The 21,099-nt window shown below is 40.8% G+C and overlaps 1 protein-coding gene across 6 annotated transcripts in view; it reads left to right on the forward strand.

Moving 5' to 3' along the window:
* The window catches only part of IKZF2 (IKAROS family zinc finger 2), a 119,990-nt gene extending 100,044 nt beyond the window's left edge, over nt 1-19,946 (forward strand). For 5 of the 6 annotated variants that reach the window (XM_030488122.1, XM_030488126.1, XM_030488121.1 and 2 more), the window contains 2 exons: nt 3,934-4,077; nt 9,773-19,946. In XM_030488122.1, coding sequence (XP_030343982.1) covers nt 3,934-4,077; nt 9,773-10,497 — 869 coding nt within the window. In that variant the 3' untranslated portion in view covers nt 10,498-19,946. The remainder of the gene's footprint in view (nt 1-3,933; nt 4,078-9,772) is intronic. The other variant, XM_030488125.1, reaches the window with a different exon arrangement.
* The last annotated feature ends 1,153 nt before the right edge of the window (nt 19,947-21,099 follow it).

Here is a 21,099-nt window from a genome sequence, read left to right on the forward strand (position 1 = left end):
CCCTATTCTTTCCTCACTGGAACAGCATAGAACTTTTTTAACAGTATGTGTGGTTCCTTACAAATGAAGAAGCAAAACCTAAGAGATAGCCACTTCAAGCACTATGATTGAAAGACCAGTGTCTTCAGGAAAATAAAGACTTTGTTCTGAAGACCATCCAGTGAATTGAGAGTTTGGGCTTAGAAGCAACATTAACTGCAGTTGAAAAGATGGTGAACATCTGCATGGGCAATCTAGGAGTGCACCCCAATAGCTGATCAAGAACATCCTTGAACAGAAACGTACTCGAGCGTGGGCTTTTCATGGACTAGATGCTTGGCTTTTAGAATAAAAAAGCCTTCCTGGGCTGAGGCTGTAAGTTCACGGCATAAAATAAGTTGCTGTATCAAAGCTAGTTATAACGTGTCAGCTGTTCTTCAGTAGCTCCCACTACCAAGGTAATGAAATGTGATGAAATACGACACAAAAGGAATTGCGTTTACTACAGAGTAAATGCGTACACATGAGCTTCTACCACAGAGCAGCTGATTTGTGACAACTGTTGTCTCTGCGTGATCTGTTTTTCTCCTTTTTCATTCATTCTGGTTTTCCTCAAAAAAAGGAAAAGAAAAAAAGGTGCAGGCTGGGCTATTTGTCCTTCATTTGTATATTTTTAAATTGAAAAGAAAATGATTGTATCTAGAATTGACGATGTGATCTTAAGCTTAACTCTTTGGGTTTCTAAAATGTGACATTTAACCTGTTTGGTCCAGTTTTGCATGCAATTTAAATGGTTTCAGAAACTCGACTATTTCTATCTCTCCCTTCTCCCAGGAAATCTGCATAACAAAACACATTCTAGTAACTTACTGCCATCGTAACACAAATATTGGCGTGATTCTGTTGAAACAGAGCCATGCCCTGGATTATAGAGTTGAGTTCTGAGGTGGGAAAGAGAGCTTTCAGCATGAAAGATAGAAAAGAAAATGCTTTTACGGGTGATGCTTTTACTTTTAAAAGGAGTCCAAGCAGAATTTTTGCCTGACTTAGAGAAGAGCAGATGTCTTTTTTAGCACTATTCATTTTTCATGGAAGAAAGGTTTCAAATTCTGTATATGCAATTTTACACACATATGCCCAACAGTAGAATTATTTAATTATTGCTTAATTGTTATAAGACATACAAATGTCACTACATTTGGGGCTTAATCAGATGACTATGAAAGTAATCACGAGGTTTTCAACTGATTTTGTTGGCAAGTACAGTCTTATAAAGCCAACATGCCTTTAGCAGGTCTTTCTAGGAGGGATTTAAAGCCCTCTGCACCTTCCTAGGTCCCCACAACCAGCCTCATAAGACCTGTACACTTAGGACTGGAAATCCTTGAAATTCCACAAGGTCTGGAAATCCTTCAAGTGGCACTCACCTGCAAACTTGGCCCATCGCAGTGAGGATGGGTATTGCCACTGAACAGGGATCCAGGGTTTCACACAGAGCGTGTGTGCATGTGCATGCATACACTGATTTTTGGTAAGCCAAAGGACAGTCAGATGCCAGTTCCCAATGAAAATCAACAGACATAATCTTTCCTTTCTTCCCAAATCTCCTTGGTAAATACTTGTGTAGAACTAGTGCAGATAGCTGCTGACCAAGCATGGTATTTGAATAACCTTAAAAATTTAGCCTTAGCTATTAGAGTATTCCAGACCTCCCAGTCTGCACTGGGCATTTATTAGGTCACTTGAACACTGCATCCCATTTTGTTGCAACATTAGATTCATTTCATATTTATGCTTTTTCTTCCTTTCTTTCACTGAAGCCAGCAGGACTGCCTTGTAAATGAGATACCATTGTGTTTCTCAGGGGGAGCATCCTGTACAAATAAAAAAGCAGCAGAGTAAATCATTTTATAGCATATGGTAGATTCTAAGCCTCAAAGAACTCAGCTTTCCATAGCAGCAGAGGCACAAATGGAATCAAATGAATAAATTGCCATGTTTTCTTATTATGAATGTCTGAATTGAGAAGTTCACCTGAGCAGATACCTTCTTTTGTAATTGCCTGGTATTTGCTCTTCCTTACTAGAAAGAAGGCAAAGACAAGACTTTTATCACCCCATTTTTCATTTATTATGTGCTAGCAAACAGCTGCCTGTTTAAGAACAGGGGAGTGATTATTCCATATTAGGATCCTTAAGGTAGTAAATTTGCATGGGAGGAAAGTAGGCTGGTGGTGTTCATTTATGGCACAGTCTGAGAGAGAGGGTGCCTATGATACACAAGGCTGCTAAGGTGAGAGACCAGAGGAGGACTAGTAGAAGACATGGGTTTCAGTCCTCCTCTGCTACCTCTGCAATACCACCCAAGACTTCACTGGCAGATTTATCTCATGCAGGGAATGCAGTGGGTTGCTCACAGTTTACAAACTATAGGAACTCCCAAAGTCATCCCAGTTTCTCCTGAAATAATTTTTTGCACCTCAACCTTCCCATGGGCTAGTGTCTGATCCTCCTCAAGTTTCTCTGCTACCTTCTGAAGGTGAATGAGGGACAATTAGGCCATATATTAAATTCATGGCAGCAGAACAGAGCTACGTGTGGAATCACACGTGGCATATATTGCAAATGACTCAGACTGTCTGGGCCTGATCTGCAGCATAGTACCGCTGCCCCTTCTTGGTGTTCAGATGGTGTTGGATGTTCAACAAAAGGGAGTACTGGGTAGGTATTTAATGAGTAGCTATGTGTGTCAGCAAGTGACATAAAACCCTGTGCAGGTTGGTCACTCTCCTGGTAAGAAGCCTGTGCTATTTCTCTACTTCTTTTGCTCTAGCACCTTATTCCCCAACTCAACAAGCAACAGTGAGTGAAATGAGTAAAGACAGAAGGGGTCATTGATTTCTTTTTATTGCCTTGAAGACAATGTGTGAGCATTCCCTTAACATAGTTAGCACAGGAATGCTCCCTGCTGATCCCAGAAAGTGGGAAGACAGACACAGAAGACTTGTGTTCACAGGTTGTTAGGTCTTGTTCGAAGGGATAAAAGATTAGAATCATAGAATGGTTTGGGTTGGGAAGGACCTTATGATCATCTAGTTCCAACCCCCTGCCACAGGTGGCTCAAGGCCTCATTCAACCTGGCCTTGAACACAGCCAGGGACGGGGCACTCACAATTTCCTTGGGCAGCCTGCTCCAGTGCCTCACCACTCTCACTGTGTAAAGAATTTCTTATATCTAATCTGAATCTCCCCTGTTTAAGTTTGAACCCATTACCCCATGTCCTATCACTACAGTCATATATCAATAAAAAAATTGATAGTTTCTGCAAGTGATTCTGAAGGGAATTTCCATACAATGTTAGTCCTGTAATTCCAGTCCTGTGTTTGTTGATTTTGCAATCTCATGTATAGAAAGAGGAAACACGCTTTAATGAGCAGATCCTTCATTCGGGAAGCCTTTGTCTTGGGGAATGCACAGCCAGGCCCAGGAAACACAAGTCATTAATGCTTTGTAGTTTTTTTAGTCATTGAGATTAGTGCATAAAGAAAACAAGAACGGCAAGCATGCCTTATGATAAGCATGAAGTTAAGGGACTACACAAAGAATGATAACTAAAAAGTTGCATTGGCAACAGGCGATGATGTTGAAGGGAGAGTAACAGAAAATGTCATCTACAGAGTGAGTTTTCAGAAGTGTACCTTCCTCACTGAACAAATCAAGTCCTTTAGTAAATGCTTAAATTTGGGCTTCTGCTAAGTAAGATGGTCCCAAAGAGAGGCATTTTGTAAATGTGACTCTGCTTAAATGTGATTGCTGTCTTGATGCCCAGTGTGTCCTTGTACCTTGCTTTACTTTGTGTTGCACTTGTTGGGCAGTCAGCAGGGCTCAAATGATTTGTGTTGTCTCTGAAGCGTAGACCAGACTTGTCTGATATGATTTTTTGGTTTTATGTAGTACCTCCTATGGAAGATTGTAAGGAACAAGAGCCTGTGATGGACAACAATATTTCTCTGGTGCCTTTTGAGAGACCTGCTGTTATAGAGAAGGTGACAAGCAACATGGGAAAGCGTAAAAGCTCCACCCCACAGAAGTTTGTGGGTAAGCTTGAAATACGCCTTTTATTATTTTTAGTGTGTAGGTATAGGTTACTTGTTGTTTGCAATAGCCAAAAGAACAAGGGGAAAAGTAGTGCTCTCAGAACTTGGTCGTGATGGGGAAGGCCAACAATGAAGATGATTAAATAGCCGCAAGAAATCCTGAAAATTACTGAATTCATTTTACCCACCCAGAGAATTCAAAAGTGAGGTCCCCAGAATAATGAAAATGGTTTAGAAATCCTTGAGCTTTTTACTGTGCCTTAAGGCTTTTTTGGTTTTTTAAACTTTTCTCTGGCCCTTTTGAGATTTAGACTTGTCTTGTCCTTGCCCCAGCAAATAAAAACTAAGATTCTCATATAATTATTTGTCTCCATATATGTGTGTGTGTGTGTGTGTGTGTGTGTGTGTGTGTGAAAAACAAACAAGTATCTCAAGACTTGTAACTTGTATTACATTCTCGGGAGTTGGCAACAACTGATCTGATAGTACCGGCATGAGGAAATAAAATCCCATCACTTCTGTTGGAAAAACTGCTTGCTCCAAGTGCAATGTTCTGCACACAATAAACTTATTAAGGCATGAATACAAACCAGCACTTTGGATGACTTTTGCATACCAAATTTAGAATCCTAGGCCCAGAATTCATCTTTTGCTTTGTGTTTTGACATCTTAAAATTGTTCAGCTTCTAACAGGAGACAGTATGGGGAATTTTGCTTGGCTTGAGTGGTAATTTAAACTTTCTTTTTACTGCTACTGAGGCAGTGCTAAACTTCTTAGGAGGGAAGTTGGGACATAGAATTATTTGGGGTAAGTGTATGCTGCTAGACTCCAAAGTCATGTAATATGCATTTTCCACACTCACTCCCTGGAAGGACAGTTGTACAGAATTTAAGGCTGTCATATACTCATTCTGCCTACACTGAGGATACTTATGGAGAGAGGATCAGAGCACTGTAAGCAATTAACACAGCCATTTAGAAAAGTTGTTGCCCCTCAGCTAAATGCAGATTCAGATGGATTTGTTAAATCACCACTGAAGGTGGTTTTCAGCTAACCCACATGCTTTTGAATAGTAGGGGGCTAGCAGCATGCAGCAGCTCACCTGGGGGGCACTGACACACTGACCTGGCTGCTCTTAGTCATCTGACCATTTCCAAATATCAGTGCTAAGCCAAGGTTAGGTCAGGAACAATCCAACCCACATGAGGAACGCTGGGAGACATCGGTGTTTCCTGTATTGTAATTAGTACTTCTGATATAAAAGCTTAATTCTTAGACTGTTGTCTTTTAAAAGTGGTCTGAAATGGATTACTGTTTAGCTGATGAGAACTGGAGGATTTATACTCTAATTTACAGCTGTGATAACAGAGCTGAAGAAGGGGGAAATGGGAGCAAAACTCTACTGACAAGCCAAATACAGCTTTATGAGACTGTAAACATGGCCCCATCATAGCAGGTTTCCCTAATGTTGTCTCAGCAAGTACTGTATGTTCTTGCAGGTTGTGATCAACAGTGGTATTAGTTAACCAGGCTGACATTTAAACTGTCAGACCTCAGAAATATTACAGCTTCAAGATGAAGAAGGGCAGTTCACATCTTTCACTCTTTTCCGCCCCCCAGGTTGTCCACAGATGTGAACAGAATTGTTTGCAATACCTCTCAAGGTTATCTTTGCAGGGGCGAAAAACTTAATCTGGGAAGGCTGGAGACCTTGCTTTCTTCCCTTAAATCCTGTTGTACCCAGGCCTGCTCCCATAAACAGTATAGTTTGCTCATTATAAACCTACCTCAACTGATTGGAAATCCTTGCCTGAGATATGCTGTAGCAGATTATTCTTCTCTTCAGTATGGTATACTACTTTGTTGTTAGATAAACTTGTTTCTTCTATAGGTGTAACAGATCATTCTGCTATTTTCTGGGGCTGGGAATTCAGGATTTCATGTGACGTACAGCTGTTTATCCAGATCCAGCTGTAGGGAAAAAATACCCTCTTTCATATTTACTGTATCTTATTTTTCTGCTTTTCTGATCTTTCATGGCATCACCGTGTTTGAAATGAATAACAGCGGTCTCCACTTTGTTCTTTTTCTTTACTTTTTTTTTTCTACCATGACCTCACTTTTCTTCCCGTTTTATCCCCAGTGAAATACTGTTCAACTCTATCAGGAAGAACTTGTAATGGTTCTCTTGCTTGCAGGAAATTTTTCTGTGCATACTGCAAGTGTGGCACGTGTCCAAAACAACTTAATGGTGTTTATGAGAAGGTCATGTAAGCATAAGCTAAAACCTTTGCATGCTACATCTATCAATGCTTTACTGCTGTTTCTGATCAGCAATCTCCAAGGGACCTTGGGTTTGGACCACAGTCTCTACTCTGGCTGAAATTTCGGAAGGGAAGGAAAGGAAGCAACATCCAGCAAATAGAGTTAGTTTCTGAATGAAAGATTTGGTTATATATCTGCTGTTGAGATACAAGTCTTCCCAAACCTGTTGAAAATGGTGGAGGCAGAAAGTATAACTTCTTTCAATGAAGGGAGAAGCACACACTAGAGAAATTGAAAGTAGCCATCTTCAAGCTGATCTCGTGAAGCAGATTCACATATTTTCAGTTTGAATGTGGTGCTCACTCTCACAGAGCATTACTGAGGTGTCAAGAACTAGCAGGATACAAACCAAGACATTCATGTGGCTTACGATAAGGCCACGGTTGTTATAGTAAGAATCAAAAATACACAGGCATTTCAGAACAGATGAAGACCAACCAGCTTCAAAATTAGAGTCAACTTCTAGTTAATGGGGGTCAGAAGGAAGTTTACCTAGTGGCAAATTCTGTGACTGCTTTTTCCAAGATTTCCTGCAGCTTTCTCCCAAGTGTCTGGCATTGCAGTTGCTGTAGATACTTGATGAGATGGTCTACAGGTATCACAGGGCAGTTGTGTCTATGTGCTTTGATCTAGCTTCAAATACCTGCTTTGAGGTTTTTTTGAATGTCATACAATAAGATGACCATAGTGGAGAATGTTTCTTCTTCTACTTCACTATTGTAGGGCCAAGTGTAAATAGAATTTGAGCATAATCTTGCATGAAAATTAAAAAATATGAGTCTGATTAGTTTTCAGTGCAAATTTGGCCAAAGAGGAATTAAAATTGAAAACCATGTTGGACTGGTTTGTTAATTCTTCTGAGCTCTTTTGTTTCACGCCCTCTCCTCCCCACATGATCATTTATTTTACTCTTTTATGTCACGCTCAATTTCTAAGGCTCTGACATCTTTGGAACCAGTTTATAATTAAAGGAATGAATAATTCAGGTCACTGACAATTTACGATTTTCTCTACTCTGCTGTCTGTGCTGGAGTAACTAAACGTGGAAGACAAAAGGAATCAAAATAAGGTTTGTGTCATTCATGAGAGTTGTCCATAAAAGACAGGTATTATTTCTTGATCTATATAGCCTACAAAGGACTGACAGCATGTTTGGCAGCTGGATCAGACTCTCACGAGATCCAGTTCTTTATTCAAACACAGGAATGATGTGGGTGGCCAGAGCAGGTGACAGGGACTAATGTTTTTTCCATTTTCATTCCTTTTCTTCCCACTGTGACAAAGACTCCATCTGCCTCTTGGAGCTGCCCTCCAGTCCCACTTTGGCCCCACCTGGGAAGGAGCTGCTCAATTTCGTATGAGACCGGAGCCACCTCCCATTACAGAGTTGTCCATCCTATCAGTGGTAGGACAGGCATCACAGACAGCGAGACTGCCAGCCCATGGCAGAAACACTGAAAAGAGGATGTTTGATGGCAAGAAGTCACCATTATGTCATGTTAGATTAGGGAGGCCATTGCTTTAGGACTATTTGCTCCTTCTGTCCTTCCTTCCCTGTTTTTCTCCAAATGCCTTGTGTGTAACAAAGAAGTAATTTTCTACATTGTGCTTTCTCACAGCCAGCCATAGGGAAACAAAGTGAGGTGCATGAACATGGTGTCTAATCAGAAGCATGTGAGCAGTATTGCTGAAGAGAGTAGGAATATTTATGTGCTTCACTTTAGACTTGCATTTAATTACCTTCCTAATCAGGACTAAGTTCCCAAGCGAAAGTGATGCATCATCTCCAAGGATAACATGATTGTTCTGTGGGTAATGTTAAATTATTTCTCTATGCATGATTTTTAGATAAGCCACATTAAGTGGAATGAATTATTATAGTCAAAAATAAAATGCTGAGTGATAGCTATGTTGAAATGTACTAATGCTATTTGGAAGAGATTTGGGAATACAGTTCTGTTTCTTTCTTATGGTGGTTTATACACATTTTGTTCCAAGCAATTTTGGCAAAAAGTGATAGAAGATTCTTGAGTTCTTTAATGCTTGGATAGTCAAACCAGTTGTCTGTAGCGACTCCTTGAATGTGTTAGCTTATGCTATTGAAGAAAGTACAAGTTTATGTACCAAGGTAGTGAAAAGTAACAAAGACAATGAATACCAACCAAATTATTTATCAGACTTTGTCAAATCAGCTTTAAAATGTAACAACTAGCTAATATTTGTGTCTGTGACCACATACGAGCATGTATATCTTGTATCTTATACATCTAGTTATGCATACAACCTTTCCTATTTAAAAAAGAGTTGCTGTTACATGAACTTTCCTTGTACTGACACTCTAAAGCCATCACAGGAAAAGCAGTGCTGCTGAGCTGAGGCCTGATGGAAGTAGTAGTAAATTGTTTTTTCAAAGGAGAGCTGTGATAGGTAACATGCCCTACAACTAGCATAATTTACCAGCATATTGGTAATGCCATTGATTTAAAAAGGTTACAAGGATGTGAATTTGGGTTCACATCAGCCAACTTCATCATTATTATGTATTTATTTAACCTGTATCAGTGAAAGTTGCTTTTGCCATTTACCAAATGACACTAAGCTACACAGTGTGGTTTCTCTATTTTGTGTTCTTGCCTAAGCAGACACTGTGGTGGTGGTAGCGATGTCTTTTTCTCAGACCAAAACATTGGGATAGGATTTTTTTCTTTTTTGAGGGGGAGAACTACAAACATACCATAGCTTGACCATGAGATGGCAGATCAGCCCCCAGTGCTCCTGTTACTTGCTCTCTTCTGTGTCATTTTACTGACATTTCTTCTGCCGGTTGAAGGATTTAAATATTGTATCTCTAAAGGTGCCCCTGTACCTGTTGGTCAGGTTTCTTGCTATGCAGCCCTATTGTAAGGTATGTATGAGGCACCGCAGAGTGCCGGGGACGTGTGGCACTGCGTCCTTTAATTTTGGGAGAGTATGTCTAATGATATAAACGAGCAAAGCTTCATTGACCTTGGTGGTTCAATCCCATTTTCTACCAGTTAACATGTATTTCCTAACTTGAAGCACAGGCCCAGTCAGGCCCAGTGGGAGGTTTGGAATTGGTCAGGAAGTCACTGCAGCCACATGCTTCACTTAAAATAAAAAAACAAAAAAAACTGTTGGTGAAGTTGCTGTTTTACCCATCTCAGGACAGAAACTTCATAGGAGGTCAGTTATCAAGTAGATAAGGAGGCTAATTTGGGACTCTGGAATGAATTTCACACCAAGTCAGGGTGAATTTCAAGGTGAAATTCTGCCCCTCCCTACCCCTTTTACAGTGAAGCCTTGAAGTGGTTACGTTCATTTGTCTCATTCATTTGCTCTTGTCCCTTAGGTGAAAAGCTCATGAGATTTGGCTATCCAGATATTCCCTTTGATATGAACCTAACCTATGAGAAGGAGGCTGAGCTGATGCAGTCTCACATGATGGACCAAGCCATCAACAATGCAATCACCTACCTTGGAGCTGAGGCACTTCACCCCCTGATGCAGCACACACCAAGCACAATTGCAGAGGTGGCCCCCGTCATCAGCTCAGCTTATGCTCAGGTCTATCATCCTAACAGGATAGAAAGGCCCATTAGCAGGGAAACAGCTGACAGTCATGAGAACAACATGGATGGCCCGATCTCCCTCATCAGACCAAAGAGTCGAACCCAGGATAGAGAGGGCTCCCCCAGCAATAGCTGCCTGGATTCTACTGACTCAGAGAGCAGCCACGAAGACCGCCAGTCCTACCAAGGAAACTCTGCCTTAAATCCCAAGAGAAAGCCAAGCCCGGCTTATATGAAGGAGGACGCCAAGGCTTTGGATGCCACAAAAGCTTCTAAGGGCTCTTTAAAGGATATCTACAAGGTCATCAATGGAGAAGGGGAGCAGATTAGGGCTTTCAAGTGCGAGCACTGTCGCGTCCTTTTCCTGGACCATGTCATGTACACCATCCACATGGGCTGCCACGGCTACCGGGACCCACTAGAGTGCAACATCTGTGGCTACCGAAGCCAGGACCGCTATGAGTTCTCATCGCACATAGTCCGAGGAGAGCACACATTCCACTAGGCCTTCTCATCCAAAGGGGACTTGTATGAAGTAGAAGAACTGCACATGAAGAAATACTGCACTTACAATCCCACTTTTCCTCAGACATTGAGACGCCTATTTTGTTGTTGTTGCTGTTGTTGTTGTTGCTGTTGTTTAATTATTATTATTATTAACCTTATTTTTTGTGGACCCAACCTCATTTGCTCTGCCCAGCTTAAGAATGGAAAGAAGGGAGGGAAGGGATAAAAGAGGGGTTTGTTGTTGCCGTCACTTTTTGGTGGGTGGCCCGCGTCGCTTTCATGGGAATTGAAAGGCAGCCTGTTTCTGTCTCAATCAGCTGTACATTGTGTCCTGTTTTGGGACATCACTCAACCCTGCTAGGTGCTTTAAAGTCCTGACGAGATGCCACTCACTCATTTACAATTTCAGACGAATAGATAGAAACATTTCAGAGGAGGGCCTTTTCCAAACGTATAGATATGGTGTGGGGTTTCGGTGGCTGGAGGAGAGAGGGGGATCTTTATTCTGCAGAATGAACAATTATTTTTAAAGCAAAACTATTAGGGATTTAGGAGCATGAATGAAAGTCAATGTTCCTTTCAAAATTACTTTTTAGGGTGAGCTGTTTTCCTGGGTTCAGTGTGTATTGCCCCTCTAGAATGTAAATTTAAAGAAAAAAAAAATAAAAACAAAATATATGTCTTAACACTGTACCACATTACAGCAGTTTAGTTTCATAAGTCTGAGGGCCTTTTGTGGTAAGTCTGAGGCTTTGTATTTTTATTTTCCTTAACTTATGAAGCACCTTTTTTAGAATTGTTGATTTGCTGTTACTCCATGCCTATGTATTGACTCACAGGCTTCTTAGAGACCCTTGGGAGCCTTACTTATTTAGTTGCACCCTGTGTTTTAAGAAATAGCATTTAGAAATAACTTTTACACTTGCTTCTAGGACAGTAAGTGGCCTAGGAGTGGGTGAGAGAGTCTGTAGTTTACTCAAGAGGTTCTGCTGCTCTTCTGAAATAATTTTGTTTTAAAATTACGGATTTTAAAATGACAGAAGTCCTAAGTAGCAAAGTGTTCTTTAAATACAGGTATATAGAGATATATAATTATATAAATACTTTCTCATTCTATTATCACAGTGTTAACCTCTTGGCAACAGCCTAAACTAAGACTTGCAGCTGGGAAAAAGCTAGGAGCCAGATCCTTGGCCAGCATTAGTCCCCTTAGCCCCACTGAATTTAATGAAACTACCCCAACTACTTCAGCTACATCAGGAGCCAAGCCTTTACCGTTTAGTCTCTCGTTGACATCTTATTTGCTAATCTGCTGAAGTTCCTTTCGGTTTTAAGTCATCAATTCTACTTTAATTTAGGAGTGGAAGTGTTTGCAGGTTTTGATGCATAGCCTTTGCTCTTCGAGAGCACAGAAGCCCTGCAAATGAGCAGATAGCGTATCACTTTCCCTATTTCTTCAGAAAGTGATACATGGAGATGCAGGTGTTGTGCTTTGATTTGGATTTGCAGATTTCATTTTTATTCCTATGTTATTAAATTCACTGTAGGGAAGACGAAACAAACTTCAGAGTAAGTCTTTGAACTATAGACTGGACAAGAGCAAAAGAAAATCAGACCTCCAATCTGTTTTGGTTCCTTTCTTTCTTTCCCAATAAATAACAAAGCCAACAACCACCCAGCAAGTTGCAGGTTGCATCAGTAAAAACTGGGCTTAAACCTACATGACAGATTGCCATTGAAACCCAACTGTTTGTACCAATCACAATTGAAATGTTGTTGTTTGGCAACAAGAACAAAGCTTGAGAATGGAAAGATCTGCATGGTTTTAACCCCCTCCATGCACACGGTCTCCATGCGCTTGGTGAGACCTTTTCCAAAGTATAAAGTTACTAAAGTGTAAAAGAGAGAGCAAGATCAGGCCATAATGAATTCCCATCTGCTCACTTCAATCTGCGTACTCGATGCATATGCCAGTTTGCTGTTCGTTTTGAGGGTACTGGTTTTTTAATTCTCCTCTTCCTAGACCTGGAGCATGTGAAAGTAGGAGCTGAGTGGTATTGATTGAAATCTTTTTATGGTGACATTCTTGGCAGCTAGAACCTGTGTTTAGAAAGGATACAGTAGATCATGGCCAGATTACCTGATGACTGCTTCCCAGCACTGAAATGCTATTAAGTAGGAGCTGGTAAAGTCTTGAAGTAGCCTATTAATTATAATACAATGTGGAGAGAAATGTCATCTTCTGTAATGTGAGAGCTATCAAGGCTCGGAATATACGGGCTTTGGAGAGACAGATTTAAAGACCTATTCCCAACATTGTTCTTAATGTCATTGGGTTCCTCCCCCTCCTTCTTTCTTCATCCTAATGTAGAGGAAAGTCAGGCAAATGAACCACTGCCGTCCTCCAGACCATTCTCATTTTCTTGTGCTTGGTGCAATCAAAGAAGCTTGTGCAGGAATAAAATGGGGAGGTGCTGGAGGGCATCACTTTTATTCCTTATGGCTGATTCTCTGCAGCCGTGAAGGTTGGCTGAGGAGGTAGCCAGCCGTGTTCTGCATCAGGATGTGCTTGGAAATTCAGAAAAGAGGGTTTGCTTTTTGAGGTCGGAAAAGTCATCTGAGAACAATGTGCAAAGGGAAAGGTGCTGGGCCTGAAGGTCACTTGGCTTGCATGGGCCTCCAGGAAGACACGTGCCTGAGCCAGAGAAAAGGGTTGCCGGCAATCCCTTTCAGTCTCTGGGGGACAACGTTCTGTTCTCCCCTCTGTGGTCAGTGGAAAGAACACAGGCTATGGTTTCTTGGAATGCTTAGCACTAGGGAAAAAGCATTAACAACTTCTGCCCGTGTTTAGGAAAGCACCAGAATACGGGAAAGACAGAGAATAATCTCTTGTGTATTCACAAATAAGTTGGCTGCAATTACATCTGCAGTTTGTTAGTGTGCACTTTCATTCATTGATGATTCATTGATACCTCCTGTAGCATATATTCTGTAGATGTTTAAAGTATCAAACAGGGAGGCTCTGTGGTTTTGTAGCTGGGTTCAGTTAAGCTCAACTTCTTGTTCCAATGGTAGCATGCGAGATCTGTATCTGAGCACCCTATGTCCTGGTATCATAGGCACAGAGAACTGGGAAGGCAGTGGGGAGAGACACTGGTTTAATTATCTTCCAAAAACTGCATTTTTGGAGAGCAAGAAAGTGAGGGGTTACATTAAATCAATGCCTTTTCTGAAGACTCAGTGAAGTTTTTCATCCTAGAGCTAGGGAAAAGATTAAATTCTAGTTCAGATTTTGAACAGTGTTTTGGGCTAGCATTGATTTTTAGCATTTGCTTACTACTGAAAATCACTGGAGGGTTTTATCTCAAGCAGTTTGCCCCTACACAGAAGTGTGCAAAATGAGGCCTCAGAGATTTTTTTTTTTTCCTCTTGCTTCTTCTCTGCAGATTTCTAAGAAAAGCTCTTGAGTTTTGTCGAGTTCATTAGTCATTCACAGTGTACTAGGAATTTCAGTAGATAATCCTTGGCCTGCAGATCCATTTGTTCTAAGTATTTGGTGTTGGAAATTGAACCTGACTGATTTTTATTGGGCTCTCATGAAATTCTTGGAATTGAGTTTCCAGTTAAAAACATGCATTTGCAAATGCTTGTGAACATCCCCATTTTCATAAAAAAAAAAAAAAAAAAGCCATTTCTGCACATATTCCTACCAGTAAACCCTTTTGCTTCTTTTTACATCAAAAATGACAAGATTCTGACTCAATTTAGAGTATTACAAGCCTATTAATTTCAATAGAAGTGTGACTGCTTATTCTGCTCTTGCTATGATCCATATTCTTGGAGCAAAGGGCATTATCTATGTATCTGCTGTTATGGCCAATGAATTTTACAGCCACCTCTCTTTGCAGTCAGTTAGGAGTGCACATCAAAATATATATAATATTTTCAGTAAAGCCAGCTCTTTACTCAGTAACTTATGGGATTAAAACAATTTTATTCTCCTTAAAAAGTGCTTCCATCTATGATGTGATGGGAAATGTGTTTAGGCATTAACCTCTGTTGCTCTGTATTAGGGAGAAAGAATCAAAGTCTGTTAATTGGCCTGATTTTTTAATGGTGGGCGTTTCTACAATGTGAGGTCGCAGCTCACAAAACAGCCATGTGGAACTGAAGTATATTTACTGCAAGGGGAAGAAATTCTCGATTTCAGGAGTTTCCAAATTTTTTTCTGTTTACAAGGGCATTCCTAAATTGGGGCTGTCAGGCAGAAGAGGAGGCCAGGAATTAAACAAACCCTTCAAAACTGGCTTTTTATTACTGTTTCCTAGGTCCTGTGTTAGCTTTTTCATATTCGAAAGAAGCTAGACAACAGACACTCCTTCCTCCAGAAAGAAACTTCAGAGATAATTTATGGAAAGGACATTATTATTATTATTATTTCAGCCAAGGACAGGAGCCACAGTAATACAGTTCCTTTGCCAGATAATATTCCTTTCCTTAACTCTTGCTGTGCATTGTAACGTGATGAGGAGGGGGAAAGGAGGCTGCTCTGATACCCCAGTTGCCTAAACTCAGTGTGGCATTTGAGGAAAAGTGTGATATAATTGGCTTTGACTCTAGAAATTGGCATCTTAGCTTGGCTTAGTATCATTTAAAAACAAAAATGGATGGCAGTAGTGGCCTGTGGTCTAGGGCAGCTGGAGATTTTGAGAAAGTATATTTATATATATATATGGTATCGTATAATTAGATATATGCTTTATTGTATATGTGCCTTTTTCAAATGCATTTTGGAAGTTTGTGATGTCGTTCATGATATCCTACCATACCCTTTCAGAATGCACGACAAAAACCAACCCAAAGTAAACATCCCTTCTGCTATGGTGTAGCGAGGCAGATCCCTCTCCCCTTTGGCACCCTTCTTGGCAGCTCGACCCAGAGGGAGGACCATCTTTGTACTTTGCTGTGAGATTTCCTGGAGTTTGATGGCTTTTAGGAGTGGGAGAGGCTAAGAATTGCCCTAGCAAAGTGCATTCCAGCTACCCAGCCAGACCTGGCCCCAACCAACACAGCATCCCCAGCTGCACAGTGCCCTGCACAGCGCCAGGGCAGCGCTTCCCTGTTCTCCCCCTCCCAAGATTTAAGTAAAGTATGCTTGAAAACAGACTTTGCTGTGCTTTTAAGATGCTGCTGAGGAGCAGACTTTAAAGCATCTACCACTTGCTTCGGCCTGGAAAAAGAAATCTGTCAGAACAAAAGTCCTTTGGAAATGGTTTGTAAGTTTGATGGTCATGCTGCTGCCACCCTGATGGTTGATGCAGAGGTGAGAGAAGCCCATCTGTAGAAGATGTTATGGGGGTTTATTAGCTGGAACACTTGGGTGAGAAGCGCAGCATTTGTTTCGGTGCTTTCCTGGCAGGTTGGTGACCTAGTTTCAGATCTAGTTATTTACCCTGCATGGGTGCAGTATCTAAGTGTGCCGGCACAGGCACAACGTGAACCTGGCAGGGGAGGTGACTAGGTGAGGGTGCTTTGGGTCAGGCCCTGAGCCCGTTGCCAGCTCCTCAGCACCTCTCTTCTGGGGTCTGGGGCTGTGGCAGTCACAGAGAGTATGTGGGAGGAGGAATTAGGTAGAAAAGAGGCAGAATTTGCTTCATCGTAAATATATTCCCTTTATCCCATTAAGAATTGTCCTGAAGTATAAGCCAAGGAGAGCATTACTGGTTTCTGATTTAGCCTCTAACAGCCGTGCCTGAAAGCGTGTGATTATGTCCTTCTCCACTGAAGCTCTCAAGTGAACAGAGGACAGACAGGAGGAGGTGGTGTGCTGACGTCTTGCCATGCTGCACACTTAACAGGCTAAGATAACAATAAAACTGGTATCTAAATCACCTAGCTTTTCCAGCCTTTGGAACGGTGGTTGTTGGTATGCTCACTCGGATCCTTATTTGGGAGGATAACTGCCCGTGCGCTCTCCTTCTGTGAAAAACTTCTTTACAAACTGTCCTGGGTTCAGTTTGTGTCCTTAAACCACAACACAAACAAATCACGGGACAGTGGGCAGAGATGACCGTTTCAACAAAGACTTAGATCACTGTAGTAAACCATATGATTTACAGTTACAAAAGGAGTACTGTGATGTATTTCCTAGCAGTATGTGAAGTATTTTAACAGAGTGAATGACAAGGAAGTTACTCACATCATGTCTTGAGAAGGGCTCATGATGCATACTCTACTGGGAGAAAGGGAGCAGCTTGGCCCAAAGCTTGGGACTGACACTTCCTTCCTGCAGCAGGTATTGATTTAGGTGCATGCACTGCAGCCCAATAAAACATGTGAGCATAATCAGCCTCCTGCCATCCCTTCAATTAGATCTGGAAGTACACAGGAGCTTTGCAGTTAACAATGTGCTTAATAATTACCATTAATTAATTGTGAGATTGGGTCCTTAGTTGCTGATCAGTGCAGTGCAACAGCTCTGGTTAGGTCTTGGTTTTTGGCACTCCATGGTGGGGCTCTGCAGTGAAGACGGTGGTGTAGCAGCCTTAATCCCTCACACTCGGCCATATGTGAATGGCAGCAGCCTCTAGTCTGGATTATCCATCACGGATAAAATATGGGCACCTCCCGCAAGGCATGGTGGAGAGCGTGACTCCATTATTGGCACAACGAGGCCAGTTTGCAGTAAATTGGGCCATTTAGTTTTACCTCAAGTGACATCAAATACGAAAAGCTTCTTGAAGGGGTAGAGGTCACTGAATCCCCTACTATGCACTTACTGGGATTTGACATTGCTTACTGGAAATGGATGTTCGTTCCTGAACACACTGTAACAAGGGAAGGACTTTTTGGTTATTTTTGTAGTCGTTCAGATTCTGAAACTGTGATCAATTATTTGACGAATTGTCAAGTGTCCTCAGAGCTTGAACATGTTCACTTCCTCTGCCATGTAGCAGTCTCCTCGGGCTTTCAGTGGTTTTCTCTTTCTCTCTCCCCCTTTTCCTTCTCTGAGCTTTAAGTCTGGGCCTGCTCTTATCTCCTGTAGCTTGGGGCTGTCTAGGGGTTTGGGGGTTTGTTTGGGAGGGGTTTTTTGTTCATTGGCTGTACAGTCTGTTTACATATTTTTGTACTCAAGTGTAGTTTTATATTAAAAACAGGAAAAAGAAAAAAAGATAGTCAATTTGAGAAAACAAAATATTAAGGTACGTCTCTTTGTAACACTTTAAAGACCTAGGGTACCTTCAGAGATGACTCCACAGTGATGTAATTATAATACTGTATATTTGCCTTCCTTTTTAGTTGGTTTTATTTTCTGGTTGTATTTTTTTTTTTCCTAAAATGTATATCTTTTTATGAGAAACTGGAAACTTTTAATGCAAATGTTTAGAAAGATTTAAAATTGTAAAGTAAAAAAAAAAAAAAAAAGTCATATAATTTTTTTTTTTTTTCCTGTTGGAAGAAAATGCTTTAAAAAAAAGTTTTACTACTGTTGTATTCCAGGGTGGGGGTTACCAACCCCAAATTTGCTTCTTATGTTTCATTCTTGGATCCTGCTTTCTCAACGTGGTCAATGCAGACCTGGATGATTTGCTTATATTAGTCAAAAGAAAAACTTCACCAACAAAACCACCTTTTGGGGTTATTTTTCTGTTCAAGTGCAATACTTTCCCTGACATCGTATTAATATGCGGTGGTTTCTTTCTTCTTTCCTCAGTCCACACAAATCAGTGAAGCAAAATGCTTTGTCTTAAATACATTCAAAGATAAGGGTTAAGTAAATTAGACAAAATTAGACTGACAAAAGGTGAGAGAATGTAAGTTAAGGCTAAAGCCCATACCTTAACTCCTGCTTTTATTTGATATTGAAACACATCCAGTGCATGAATTAAGGACATACCTGTTCTTGCCTCTTCCTTTTCTTTTCTAATTGCAGCTTTCTTTTTAAGAAAAGCACTTAATATTGATGTTTATTAAAAATAACAAAAAATAAAAAGATCTTTTAGTCTGATCCAAAACCCACTCAGTGGAGACTCTTGTTGATTTTCATGATGGGTTTTGGATTAGCCCTAATCTCTTAGCTAGGGCAAAACTGCCATTTACTCTAATGGGAGAGATTTGCCTGTGTAAGAATTACAGGACTCATGTCCTTTATCTACCTGAGAGACCAGAAAAGCTTCTTTAGAGTTGTCCTTGTCTTATATAAGTTTAGATGGGACTTGTTTTACATATCATACATATTTATATATAGTGTATTTTTAATGCCTCCCCCCTCCCCCCCCCCCCAGTAGACTGAAGCCGCTGTTCTGTAAATATGTATTTAGGTACAAAATAAAGAGAGAAAATCCCATTGAGATTTCTTTGCAAGGCAGTCGCTGCGCATGCACAGTAGCCACTTTTGTCTTTTTAATTTGTATTTAGGAGATTTCTTTTTAATAATAACAAAGGTGAGGAGACTGTATCCCTTTCTGACTGATTGCCAAAATGATTTCCCAGACTCTTGTGTTTGAGTTCAACAAGAAAAATGCATTTGGTGGGTGACTGTAGCAGTCACCCACAGGTTCACACTCCTTGGGCTGAGTTCTGGTAACCTCACATAGGTTGCTCAGGTCCTCCCACAAACGGGGACTGTGCTGGAGCAGTGGGATCCTAGCAGAGCACGCACCGTTTTGTGAATGTAATTCAGGATATGGGCTCTGACCCATTTGTCACGGCATCTTCCCTGACTCACAGGGAGCTGCATTCTGCCCACTTTAGTGCTGGTTTCCTGAAGCAAGGCAGGTGAGTAATCTGGCAAATGACTGCTTTTCTCCCCAGTTATGATTCTTTTGGTTCTGTGACAGATGTTCTGAGCTCAAATTGAGGAACCTTTGCAATTTAAAAAAATAAATAGGAATGAAAAAAGAAAATCCAAGAAATGGGAGTTTATTCCAAAAGCCCGTGAAGACACTGGGGATTGTCCCATTTCTTTACATGGTCATTGGAACATGCTCTTATAAAAGGAGTTCAGAAATGATCACTATGACAGTGGTGCATGTGAGCAACCCTAATGTAAACCTGTATCCCCCTGCTAAAAGAGTTTTGCCGCTATAGACTGAACTATGGGACTTGTTATTTTTTTTCTTCATCTTAGTATACATGCATACATATGGTTCCACATCTGTATGTGTGTACTCTGTACATGTGTGAGTGTTGTACAGCCATGTGAGAGTGTGAGTCTGTATGTGTGTATAAATAAAAGAAGCTGCAGAAACTTTGTAATACTTTGTGAAAAGGATTATATTATAAAGGTTTGTACTGTCTTGAGTGCACAGCTACTGGAATAAATGTAGGGAATCTCAGGAACAAGCATATAATTTGTCCAAGAATTATTTCTTCTCAGAAGTGTAAGTGCAGTTTTTAATTCTGTATATTATTTAATATTTTACCAATAAAAATAAACTTCTGACACGAAAGGGTTTTCCATTCAAGCTTTCTGGAAACATTGGTGTATGCATACACTTTGCTTTCTTGCAGCAGGAAACACCTCAAAGGAATCACATTTCTACTGATAACAAAGCCTATGAATTAAATAGAGAGACTGAACATCTTATGAGTTGGGGTTATGAGTGTGGGTTATGAGACTGGTGAACTGGGCACAGATCCACTTTCAATATTCATTTGAAGCTAATGACATTCTTTTCATCAGCTTCAGCACGAGCTAGAGAAGTATCCCCACTAAGATCCTACTATGCCAAGTGGTGACATCGGTCACCTGCCACTGGGTCTACCGTGTTTTTGGAATGAGTTAGTGGCCCAAGGTCCAACTTTTTCTAGAAGACACTCGGAGTGCATAAACAGTTCCTTCGAGCCCTTCCCTTTGCAGGGGTTCCCCTCTGTCGTACCCAGAGGCAATCTTCCCGGTAGAGATTTATCGGGTAGTTCACATCGCTTAACTTGTTCTTTCTTTCATAGTGCAGCTATCAATCCAGTAGCGTTCACAGTACAAACTCTTCAGAATAACAGGAAGAAGGTCTCATGAAGCTTCGTAAGTTGTTTCTTGTTTGTTTTAAGTATCTCTTGTAAATTGTTGGTTAAAGATTAACCAGCCTCTCCCCATAATTAAAATGTTCATTACTGACATGGGAATGGAAACTCCTTAAGATATCATCTGAATAAAACTTAATCTTCCTTTAAGACATGGTTGATGTATATTGTCTCCGAGGAATGCTTCTGTCTGATAAGCAGAATTTCCTCTGCCGCCTTTTGCTCAGGATTGCCAGATTACTGGTTTTGCTTCAAAAAGACCAAATATTCAGCAAATGGGACAGTCCAAGTATTTAAAGTATGGAGAAGAAATCATGTTCTACCATTGTAAGACAGAAATGGCTGACTTGAGTGACTCATGGTCCTGTCTAAGTTTTAGACTTACTGGAGATGGTGACACTCTTTTCATTGACTTCAGATAAGGGTTCTAAGAAGAAGAGAGGAGAACTCATAGGCAGAAACTAAATGACTGATAGTCATTAAGGCTGCTGAGTCATTTGCTGGAGTGAGATTCTGTGCATGGCCTCATGTTGTTAAGGAAGAGAATCTTAGAAATCTGGCCATGAGTCAGGGACAG

This window comes from Strigops habroptila, chromosome 5, assembly GCF_004027225.2.
Source record: "Strigops habroptila isolate Jane chromosome 5, bStrHab1.2.pri, whole genome shotgun sequence".
Classification (NCBI taxonomy): Eukaryota; Metazoa; Chordata; class Aves; order Psittaciformes; family Psittacidae; genus Strigops; species Strigops habroptila.